Source organism: Callospermophilus lateralis, chromosome 3 (assembly GCF_048772815.1).
Source record: "Callospermophilus lateralis isolate mCalLat2 chromosome 3, mCalLat2.hap1, whole genome shotgun sequence".
Lineage (NCBI taxonomy): Eukaryota > Metazoa > Chordata > Mammalia > Rodentia > Sciuridae > Callospermophilus > Callospermophilus lateralis.
Genome location: NC_135307.1, coordinates 111,547,760 through 111,559,445, shown reverse-complemented (window position 1 = coordinate 111,559,445; position 11,686 = coordinate 111,547,760). Strand labels below are relative to the sequence as shown.

Genomic DNA, 11,686 nt, shown 5'->3' with positions numbered 1-11,686 from the left:
CTGGAAGGCGGGACAGCTGGCAAAGGATGGGAGTCAGCTGGGCACTGGCTAGTTGATTCTCCCAGCAACCCGTAATGCGGCCTGGCAAGGGGCGGGGGGGACTAGGCACAGAGAGGCAGTGACTGGGAACTGCAGGCCGGAGGATTGGATCCCAGCCCCAGTGTACTGAGGCCTGTGTTCCTGCAATCCATCCCCCAAGGCTGAGACCTAGACTCTGAGCTGACACATCGGGGACAGGCTCCATTCCCCTGCAGGGTTGTGGGTGACAAGTCTTCAGGGAGAGTGTGTGCAGTGCCCAATTCCAAGAGGGAGACAAGTTCCCTGAGGCAGGCGCAGACTCTGCCCTGCCCCGGGGCCGCCTTTCTGTTCTCTAATGTCCTCTCTCAAGAGTCTGGGGATGGTTCACTTGCTGCAGAGCATCAACCTCCAGAGACAGGGGCCCTGAGTCTCACAACAGCCCTTCTGCAGCCGTTTCCTCAAAATCAACCTGCCTGGGTTGGCCAGACCTCTCCATGCACGGGAAGCTGGAATCTGACCCTGGTGGCGTAGGGCCCGGTCTCCATGGCAGCAGAGGATTTATTACTGTGGCCTCCACCCAGCTTGGCGGACTTTCAACTCAAAGCCAGAGGAAAAGGAACTGAGAAGCTGGTTCTGAGAACAGCGGGAGCCCCAGGATGGTAAAGTGGGGACCCGTGGCCAGCCGGGTGGGGGGGGCCTCTCACAGAACCCTGCCCTGACTGTCTCCCTCTCTCCGCTGCAGGCCAAGTTTCTTTCCCAGGACCAAATTCATGGTAGGTTGGTTTGCTCTTTAATCAGCAGCTCCCAGAACCATCTAGACCTCTTTATTTTCTCTACTCCTTTTCTGCTCAAGGGAAGGAGGGCCCCAACCACACCCAAGGCAGGGGTCCAGCCGCTGCAGGGATACCCTTGGTGGTGGTGGTGGCGGGGGGGGGGGGGACCTCAAGTGGTGGTGGTGGGACTGCTGGCTTTATGTTTGTCTGGGTGGTTTACAAGCCAGGTCCTGGAGTTCCCGCCAGAGCCAGAGGGTCAGATTTGGGGAGGAAAAGGTCAGGGAGGAAGAGGGAGACCATTAACAGACTGAAAGGCAGGAAAAGAAAGGGGCTTTGTGATTGGCAGAGAGAGAGAGCCCAGGTCTGCGCCCTTGGGCAGGATGGTCTCCTGGGCTTGAGTTTCCCCATCATAAAACAGGGTCAGCCGGGGCCCTTGTGCCTACTCTGAGCATGAACACTCTCCTCTCTGGGTCCTTCAGTTTCGTGTGGCTGGGCTGTTTCCACAAGGCCAAGAGGAGAGGGTTGAGTTACACAGAACTGGGGCCAGACTCGGGCTGCGGGGGCTGGTCCGGAGCACTGGGCAGAAGATGTCTCCCCACGGCGAATGTAGCAGCTGCTCCTGAGGCCGTGCCCCCGAATCTGCCCCAACAGTGACAGCCCCTGTGCATCCCCTCCCCCAAGTCTCTGCTGAACTGTCCCATTGTCAGCTAGACCTTCCTGACCACCAGAGATAAAACGGCAGGCACCCTGGGCCCATGATGCCCTTGGTTCTGCAGACACTGGACGCTGCTCTATGTTAACTGGGATTCTAGAGTTCTGGGTACCCGGAGCTTGGTCTAGAAGGGACGGCTGGGGTTGTGGGCTCCAGGTGGGTACCTAACCACAGACCCCTGGCTTGACTCCTTACCCCTAAACTAGGCCAAGACCAGAAAGAGCACGCCAGGGGGCTTTTAAAGTGCCAGGCCCAGGGCAGGGCCCCTCCTCCCCAGCTCTATAGGTGACACTGAATGGCAGGTCGGGGCTGGAGTCAGCTCTCAGCCTGTGTCCTCCACCCACGCCTGGACATGAGGCTCGCTGGCTCCCCCTCCTGGGGCCTCTGGAACTCCCCGAGGGAAAGAAGATGATTTCTCTTGGTATCTGAGTCTCTGGCACCAAGAAAGCGACCACTAATGTTTAATGAATGAAAGACTAAACAGGGATAGTGGGAAGAACAGGAGCTTTGGAGGCAGCTGACCTAGAATCCAACCATCTGAGCTTCAGTTTTCTCACCTGTGAGGTAGAAAGAGGGATGCCGCCTCATCTGGCCTCTGTGTGCTAGGGACAAAGTTAGAAGCTTGCCAGCATATGAGAGCTACATATTTAGGAATTTCACAAGCCAGTTGTCAGAGACAGAGAATGTTAAATAACATAGGCTCAAACAATGTGCCAAGCCCTACAGAGAGCTAAGAAGACAGCCCTGCTGCCCCCAGATTTGAAAGAAGTTTCAGCTTAATGAATATAATTTGTTCTAGGGCGAGAATTAGTTTAACAGTAGATCGCTTATCAGATTGAATGACAACACAATTTCAATTCATTGGAAAAAGAATTGCCTTCTTTTGTCATGATTTGACAAGTGAAGCTGGCAGGTAACCTCCCTTGTCAAATCATGTTTGAACCCAAACTGTAGGTTAGCAGTGAACCTGAGTATTGGTGAAACTCACTTGTGATAATCAGTCAACTAGACTGACTTTTTTAGAGTCGTCTTTTTTGCTGTGTGTAAGTCATGTGTTTCCCATCCTCTGTCGAGTGCATAGGAAACACGTACATACATGTCAGAGCTGTTGCTAAACGTTCTCCAGCACGTCACTGGCGTTCTCCTAGGCCTTTTCTGGAACTTTTGCATTTTCCAAGAGAAAATCTAAAGGGGACTTTTAATCCAATTCATCTAACCCTGTTCATTCTTTCATTCAACAAATTTTTGAGTCCTTTCCTGGTGCCAGCCCAGCTCCCTGCATTAGAGATAGAGCAATGAACCATAGAAGACCTCTCCCCTCTCAGGGGCCCCAGGGGAGGACAGAAGGAGAGCGAAGGATGGAGTGTGGGGATGGCTGGACAACCCCAGGGAGAGGGGAGAGGTGCGGAGGGAGTGCCGGGGCCAGCCCGGCCAGGGCTGCTCTCCAGGTGGCCCTGTTAACCAAGTTCAGATCTGGCCTTGCAGTTTTTAAAAGGTGTATTTGTTGCAGTAGGAAGACAGAACGCACTTGAGCTATCTGTTTGTTAGGAGGTGGGTCTCCATTTGAGCCCTGCTTGCTGATCACATGGGGGATTCAGTGTGCCCATCTGAAGAGCCAGACGATTGTCCCTGCCTTCCCGCTCTGACCAGTTAGGGACAACAGCCAGGAGAGCCAGGGCACATGAGAAACCCAGACAGAAAAGGAATGCAGGGTACAGTGGTGCATGCTTGTAATTCCAGTGACTTGTGAGGCTGAGGCAGGAGGATAACAAATTCAAGCCTCAGCAACTTAGCTATACCCTGTCTCAAAAAATAAAAGGGAGTGTGGGTGGCTCACTAGTAGCACACCCCTGGGTTCAATCCTCAGTACCACACACACACACACACAAAAAAAACAAACAAACAAAAAAAAAAAAACAGGGTGGCCATGAGGACACCAGGAATCACACCAGGAAGAGGACTGAGTGTCTTTATTAAGGAACACAAAGCCACCCTAGGCCTGGGCTACGGCGTTGGGGGATACACTCTGCCTAGTCTCCACCCCACCCCGCTGTCCCGGGATGGAGGCAGTGTTGCCTGGTGGATAGAGCTCCACTTCAGGGGAGACGCTGCTTAGGTGAGGTTTGAGGTCGCTCTAGGATGGCCTCACACCTGCCCAGCAGGAATAGAGGGTGAGGAGTAAACCAGGGCTGGGGTGATGTGCTCAGCAATGGGAACTGCCCTTGTTATTTCTGTTACTAGTTAGCAAGCCCCTAGTCCAGGCCTCTGAGGACCCACCCAGGTGTGAAGGCAGTAGAGGAGCAGATCGTGGAGCCCAGGCTGGAAGGCCAGGGCCAGGGTCCCAGAGCACTTCCAGAGGGCAGCCCACCCTCACCAGAGTCAGGACCCCAGTCTGCCAGCCTGGGACCTTTCCCAAGCTCCTGACTGGCTTTCTTCAGCTTTCAGGGCTTGGGAACCGCAGGATACTCCTGTTGGATTGTGGAATACTGTAACTAGCGCAGCCTGAGCTCTGGCAGCTACTTCATCTTGCTAAGTATCAAGAAAGAAAGGGCCGAGGGGCAGAGTCACCAGCCACCTAGGTTCAGAGCCTGGGGCGCCTCCCGGCAGTTCCCCTTGAAGGCTTTGAAACCAGGCCCAGGCTGTGTCAGAGGGCAAACAGCTTCAGGGGCCAGCAGCCTGCAGGCCCAGGGCTGGGCCAGGCACTCAGAAATGCCCTCAGCTGCAGAGGTGGTAGTAGTAGTAATAATAATAATGATAGTAAATTGTTAAACATGAGAGCCACTTGTCGCCAGGCTCCCTGGAGGGATTTCCTCTGAGTCTGGCTGCCCTGCTGTGGGCGCTAGCCCTCCCTGGGAAGCCCGGGAGGTATTTCAGTTAGCTGTGGGAAGGGAGAGAAAGGGACTGAGGAAGGAAAAGGAGGAGTGAGGCAGGGTTGCCACATAAAATGCTGGATACCCTCTTAAATTTGAACTTCAAATAAACACAAATATTTTCTTAGTATGAGTATATCCCATGCAAAACTTGGGACATACTTACACTAAAAATTTACCATTTCTCTGAATTCAAATTGAACTTAGAAGTTTTGTGTTTTCCCTTGCTGTATCTGGAAACATTGGTTGGGGATAAGTGTGGGGAGGGGGCCAAAGGGAGGGGAAAAGAAGTGTGAAGGAGGGCTGGGGTGCAGCTAGGACCTGGGTTCCATCCCCAGTACTGCAAAAAAAGGGGGCCCTGGGTCCCAGGGAAGAGGGCAGAGGAGGGGTGGGTGGAGAGTGAGTGAGCACAGCTGGTCCTCCCTCCTGCTGTGCAGAATACAAGGAATGCTTCTCCCTCTACGACAAGCAGCAGAGGGGCAAGATAAAAGCCACTGATCTCCTGGTGGCCATGAGGTGCCTGGGAGCCAGCCCGACGCCTGGGGAGGTGCAGCGGCACCTGCAGACCCACGGGATAGGTGAGTGGGCTGAGTGGGCTCCGGGAGGGGCCAGCGGGTGGCGCAGAGGATGGGGTGTGTAGGGCTCGCAGGTTAGAGAGGCAGGGGGCAGTGAACCTCCCAGGAGGCAGCTGGCCAAGTGCACTCTGCCTCATCCTCAAAGCAATGGTGACACCCCACCTTGCAGGGGCCCTGGGTCTGGCCATTCCACCAGGTTTATCACAGACCTATAGGGCAACAGTGCTGCCAGTGATCCCAATGTAGTTTTTATAGAAAATGTCCCTTTGGTGAACATCTACCAAACGCTTAGCTCAAATCACCCCAAGAAGGTGGCTGCCCTGATCCTACTCTGCAGGCAAAGATCAAGACTCACAGCCATAGGTAACTTGCCCAAGTACTTAAGCCAATGGTAGAATCAGGATTGGAACTCAGTTCTTTTGATTTCAAAGACTTTCCTGAAAACCATGCATGACTGCTAGGAAACTGGAAGAAAACCCTCTTGAAAGGTGGTTCTCTCTGGTGATAGGATTAAGGCTGGTTTTCATTCCCTTTATTGTTCCCTGTATTTTCAACAATGGGAACAGATAGGTCTCTTATCAGAAACAAGTTTTGTGGTTTTTTTTAAGTTTTAATTATCAATGAACCTTTATTTTATTTATTTCTATGCAGTGCTGAGAATCTAACTCACATGTGCTAGGCAAGCACTCTACCACTGAGCTACAACCCCAGCCCCTTTGTGATTTCTTTGGGAGATTTGTTTTTAATTTTATTTTTAAAGTCTGGGGTGTCTATTTACATTGGGAGCTGGATGCCCAGGAAGGAGGGACTGGCCTAGAGGAAGAAGTGGCCAGCTTCCAGCATTTAACTGGGAGCCCCCAGATCACCTCTCAGTCTCTGGTTCTCAGCATCTGTCTCGGGGCACTAGAGGTCACAGTAGCACACCTGCAGCAACGAGCCCTAGGAGCCATCCTGGGGCAGGTCTTTGAGGGCCAGAGCCTGGTGATAGGGCACTCAGAGGTCTCATTTTCAGCTCTGAAGGAGTGGTGGTTTTTGTCTCCTCTAAACAGGAAGTTGTGGTCAGGGGAAGTTCTGACTTCCTGCTGTCGTGGCCAGGCCAGCGTGTGGGCAGAGGCTTCCGGACACGCCTGGAGGGGGCTGCAGGGAGGGAAAGGCAGGTGGGGAAGGACCTGAGGCTTGAGCTGGGGGCGGGGCACTTATCCCTCCTCAGAGACCTGCTCTGGTGGCAGAAGTGTGTGTGTCGGGGACACATGGGCCCAGTTCCTTCCAGTTTAGGGGAGGAGGGAAGCACCAGAGGGAAGCTGAGCAGTTGGTGATGATTGTGACTACATACTACAAGCTTCTGTCCCCTGAGGAGACAAAACGAGGGGATGATAACCATGGTCACCAAGGGTCACTGGGTGGATGAAATGAAGAATATCCAGTCCAGGAGCTGGTCCATGGTGGGAGCTCAGTAGCGGGGGCTGTGTCTTCTTCACCATGACCACTGTCACCATTGTGAACCAGGTGGAGCTGGCAGTGACGAGGGTGCAAGGAGGTAGGTTGGCTTCCCCAAGAGCCTTTCCCTCCCTGCTCACTCTGCTATTTGGGGGTTTCTTAGACAGAAATGGAGAGCTGGATTTCTCCACTTTCCTAACTATTATGCACACGCAAATAAAACAAGAGGATCCAAAGAAAGAAATTCTTCTGGCCATGTTAATGGCAGACAAGGAGAAAAAAGGGTACATCATGGCATCCGAGCTACGGGCGAAACTCACGAGACTCGGGGAGAAGCTCACCCAGAAGGAAGGTAATTAATTGCCTGACCAGGCTCCCAATGTCTGCAGAGGGTTAGGGAGTTGGGGGGAGTTCACCAAAGTACCATCAATGTCACCATGGTTGTGTAGGCTTCTGTAGTTGATATACAGCTGCAAAGCCCAGGAGCAGTCACACTAGCTGGGGACTGGTCTGGGCCCAGTGGTCAGGGTGGAGGGTCAGCCTAGGTAAAGCCCAGCTTGGATCTACTTGGGCAGCAGAGTAGTGGGATATCTGCCCTGCCTCATGCTGTGCCTAAGCTCACTGGATCTTCATTTAGTGCACAGACACCTGGGGAACATGAGTGTCCCTTTACCTGAGGCTGGACGTGACCACACACGCCTCTAATCCCAGCAGTTCAGGAGGCTGAGGCAGGAGGATCCAGAGTTCAAAGCCAGCCTGAGCAAAAGCAAGTTGCCAAGCAACTCAGTGAGACTCTGTGGCTCAGTGGTCAAATGGCCCTGAGTTCAGTCCCCAGTATACCACTCCACCCCCCAAAAAAGGAGCTGACAGGGGCTGGGATTGTGGCTCATCGGTAGAGGGCTCGCCTAGCACGTGGGAGGCCCTGGGTTCCATCCTAAGCACCACATAAAAATAAATAAATAAATAAAACAAAGATATTGTGTCCAGTTACAACAACGACAAAAAATAAATATTAAAAAAAAAAAAAAGAAGGTGACAAGTGAGTGGTTGTGGGTCAGCCGAGCTGGGATCTGGATGGAGGTCAAGTGCTGTCCCCATCACAACCAGCTGAACAGGACTGCAGCGTGCTTTCCAAATGGAAATGCTACTTTGCTGCTGACTCTGGAAGATTTAGAGTTCAAGAAGGGGGCTCTGAGGGCCTTTGCAGGGTCAGGTGGAGAATAGACCTTGCCTCACACCTCCCAGCGGCCCATGTGCCTTCCTGCCTTGGAGCAGGACCAGGGGCCTGGGCCTTGGGCCTTCTGGGAAAGCCCTTTGTACATCATAATGAAAAACCCCATACTGATCCATCTGTGGGTATTCTTCCTGCCTCTCAGCACTAGTCCCTTGGGTCCTGCCTCAGCTGGCATCCCTGGGAGGCCAGGGTTTCTACTTAGGCAGCTCAATTGTCAGTGACCATCTGGATAGGAAGGCTAGGCTTGGCCACAGTGGGTGTAGGAAAAGGGCTTCAGTAACAACTGACCATCAGCCTTTGGCCAAATCCCAACAAACACTGAAGGGGGTTCGAGGTTGCAGTTTGAATTAGGTTTGAATCCCGGTTCCCACTCCTCTGGGGGGACCTCCCACAGGTTTCTTACTCCCTGGAAATGAGGTAGTAACCATCCCTCAGGGCCCTCCAAGAGCTCACATTCTATAAACCCTTCTGCTCAGATTTTATCTGCCTTCACAAAGGCACAGAGCAAAGCATTTAAAAATAGCGCTCGGGCAGGCAGATTCCTCTTCCCCGCTTTCTCAGGCTGGCAGCTATCACAGTCTCATCTTTCATTGTGGCTGTTTTCAAGGGAACAGGGGGAATCGTGGGCTGTCCTCAACCTCCCAGGCTCTGAGGACACTGCTGGCCCTCCATGTGGCAGGTGGAGTCAGCAGAGAGAGCAACACCAAGGCCCCCAAACACACATCTCTTATTTGTTTAACCTGCAAAGAATATTTCAAAGAAAGTGGTGGAGACCAATTTCCTTCCCACTTGCTGTGGGAGAAAGGATGATAACAAAAGTAGGAATCCTTTTTTTTTTTTAGTTGTAGTTGGATACAATACCTTTATTTTATTTATTTATTTTTATGTGGTGCTGAGCATTAAACCCAGCGCCTCGCACGTGCATAGGTGAGCGCTCTACCGCTGAGTCACAACCCAGCCCCAAAGAAGTAGGAATCCCTTATCCTTGGTGATTGAAAAAAAAATATTGTTTTATTGAAGAGAGGCCACAGTGGAAAAGGATAAACTGAATGGCTCTTCTTGCCAGTGCCTGGGACAAGCTACTATTTTATCTCAGAAGTCTAAAGCCAGAGGGGGGAAATGCAAATGAAGTTTTATTTTTTAAGCAAGGCAGAATTAACAGTAGTTTTGCAAGCTTTGAGCCTTACACACTGTTAGATTTATTTTCCCAGGCCCAAAATACATATCTTTTCTTTATTGGTGTAAGGCACGTGCTCTACCCATGAGCTGCACCCCTGCCCTCTTTAGAGGTGGTGGTAGCAGAAGCACTTATCACTAGGCCCTCGTGGCATGGAGGTATCTTGGGGGGAACGTTGACATGGAGGAGTGGGGAGGTGAGGGGCAGCTGAAGCCTGGGTGGCTCTGTCCAGAAAGGAGCTGCAGAAAATACCTACAGTGGTGGGCAGAGGGGTGGGTGATAGCAGACAAAATGTTTGGGCCAACTATCTCTCTAAACCAAGGCTCAGGGGTCTGAGATCTTCTTCACAAGAAAACAAGAGGTGGGGGCTGGGGCTGGGGCTCAGGAGCAGTGCACTTGCCTGGCATGTGTGAGGCATTGGGTTCGATTCTTAGCACCACATATAAATAAATGAATAAAAATAAAGGTCCATCAACAACTAACGAAAGAATAAAAAAATGAGGTGGCTTCAGTGACTGGATTTTCGCCAGGATTCCTGCCCAGCTCCTGGCAAAGCCTGAAAACCAAACCAGTGGTTTCCAGATGGGAGTGGGCAGGTTGTCGTCTGTTCTGGCTTACTCCCTGGTGTACAAGAAGTTCCCTGGACGCTCAGGGAAGACCTTTGGGGAGCCCCAACCTCCAAAGAAGTGTCTTATAACCCCAAATCCAAACAAAAATTTCATGTGATTTATTGCAGTGGAGGATCTTTTCAAGGAAGCAAATATTGAACCAAATGGCAAAGTGAAGTATGACGAGTTTATCCAGAAGATCACCCTTCCTGTGCAGGACTACTGAATGAGCAGAGTACAAGAGAGGATCCCTGGGTCTGAAAACCTGGACTGGTTGATTTTTTAAAAGGAAAATGTTCCTTTCATTCTAGGGTGATGGCAAACACGGTGCAAAGACAACATTAGCAGGGCATAAGTAGCAATAAGTAATTCCAGCCATGGTATCAGCATGTCTTTAATAAAAAGATTTGTATTATCAGGTGCGGTGGCACACGCCTGTAATCTCAGTGGCTCAGGAGGCTGAGGCAGGAGGATCAAAAGTTCAAAGCCAGCCTCAGCAAAAGCGAGGTGCTAAGCAACTGAGACCCTGTGTCTAAATACAATGTGAAATAGGGATGGGATGGGGCTCAGTGGTCCAGTGGCCCTGAGTTCAATCCCTAGAGCCTCCTTTCCCACGAAGATTTGTGTTGATTTCAGTAGCTCTCATGAGTCCAGCCCTTCCTGGGTTTAGTCAGGCCTACATTCCAGTCCTGGGTCTGCCACTTATCAGTTCTATGATTTCATCCCTGAGGGCCTTAGGGTTCAGACAAAGCCTGGATCTCTAGTCTTACCTCAAGGAGCCCATTGAGGAAGGATGGAGATAGATAGGGCCTTGAAAATGCACAGCAGCCTGAAGGGCATGTGGAATCCAAGTTCCTATTACAGTGTTTCTCCTGAAGAGGGCAGGCTACCCAGAAGCGCGCTCTGTATTTGGGTGCTAGAACCACTTTCCACATTTTCAAGATAGAGCCAGTGCTAGCTGAGAAATGGCAACAAGCAGAGTGAAAACACACACACATACACATTCTTCTTGAAGCACCACAGACCCACTCAAATTCTCCTCTCCTTTTCGACAGGGTGACATGGTTCAGGACACTCATTTATCAACAGAGAACAGGGTAGCAACACTCTCAGAATGTTGAGCTGTGCACTGGGCTCTGTTTGCAGGCACAGAAGTTCCAGAAAGTAGGATGATGTGCTCAAGTGACCTAAACTGATCATAATCTTAAGCTGGGACTAACATGGAGGATGTCACTAAGAGGTGTCTTCTGGGTCATGGCCATGGTTGGAAAGATGGCTGGAAACAGTTGTGGGGCAACAGTCCTTCTGGGAGCACTTCCAGCTCAAGTAACTTTGAGTTACACAGTAATGAGTGGCAGGCGGGGCTGCCTGGGACTCAAGAGATGCCCATGCATTTGTCAAATTGAGGGCCTAGGGATACTGTTGGCACAGTCCTAAAAAGGGCAGGAGTAACACAGCAGCAGGGGTGGGGGACAGACCCCCAAGCAGGAATATTTTTATCTATTAAAATTAGGCTATGTCTGAAACATAAGAGAACCAGATTAAGAAGGGGGAATGTCTTTTGGAAGGTTATATGAGACATGGCTCTTTTACTAAAGGTGAGGCACAGGTTAAGTGCAACCATCTCATCCATGTTACATGGCATCAGACCAAACTGAGGTCCTGAGAAAGGAGGCTATCATTTCCCCAATAGTATAATTGCCAAATGGAGTTGAGCAGAAATGCCCTAGCTGTAAATAAGTGTTTTTAGGGTACCGGGGAGACAAGAAATGGCCCAAATACCAACTAAATGAATTTGTGATCATCCAGCTGGGGAGTTGGGACCACCCATTCAGGAGCAGATGTAGGTTTTAAGGGATTTGAGGTTTATATGACTTGGTGGTTGTCTTTAATAAAACAGAAATAGCCAGGTGCAGTGGCACACTCCTATAATCCCAGCAACTTGGGAGGCTGAGACAGGAGGACCAAAAGTTTGAGGCCAGAACTTCATCAATTTAGCAAGTCCCTATCTCAAAATAAAGAGGGCTGGAGAAAGGGGGAGGAGGCCAGAGGAAAAAAAAGAGGGAGGAAGGGAGAAAGAATACAATACACAATTTCTGGAGCAGAGCATCACTCAGGACCCTGGAAGAGGTAAGAGCAAGTCAGGGTACTGAACACTTAAAACTTCACTATCTAAACAGTAAATCCACTTGAAGGCACACTGAAACTTGGCCTCCAAGAGAGATCTGCTGTATTTCACTGTTAGGCAAGGATCCCAAACAAACGCTTCTTTTAAACTCTAG

General features: G+C 50.9%; 1 protein-coding gene across 2 annotated transcripts; it reads left to right on the top strand.

Moving 5' to 3' along the window:
- The first annotated feature begins 614 nt into the window (after positions 1–614).
- Positions 615–9,773, top strand: Calml4 (calmodulin like 4). 2 transcript variants are annotated; one of them, XM_076848661.1, is made up of 5 exons: positions 615–677; positions 761–791; positions 4,811–4,951; positions 6,549–6,737; positions 9,533–9,773. In XM_076848661.1, exons 1-5 carry the CDS (start codon positions 675–677, stop codon positions 9,628–9,630), a joined length of 462 nt encoding a protein of 153 aa, XP_076704776.1. In that variant the 5' UTR covers positions 615–674; the 3' UTR covers positions 9,631–9,773. The 2 variants fall into 2 exon arrangements, with proteins under 2 accessions (XP_076704776.1, XP_076704777.1); XM_076848662.1 differs by having other exon boundaries at positions 636–677; positions 4,846–4,951.
- Positions 9,774–11,686: the final 1,913 nt, after the last annotated feature.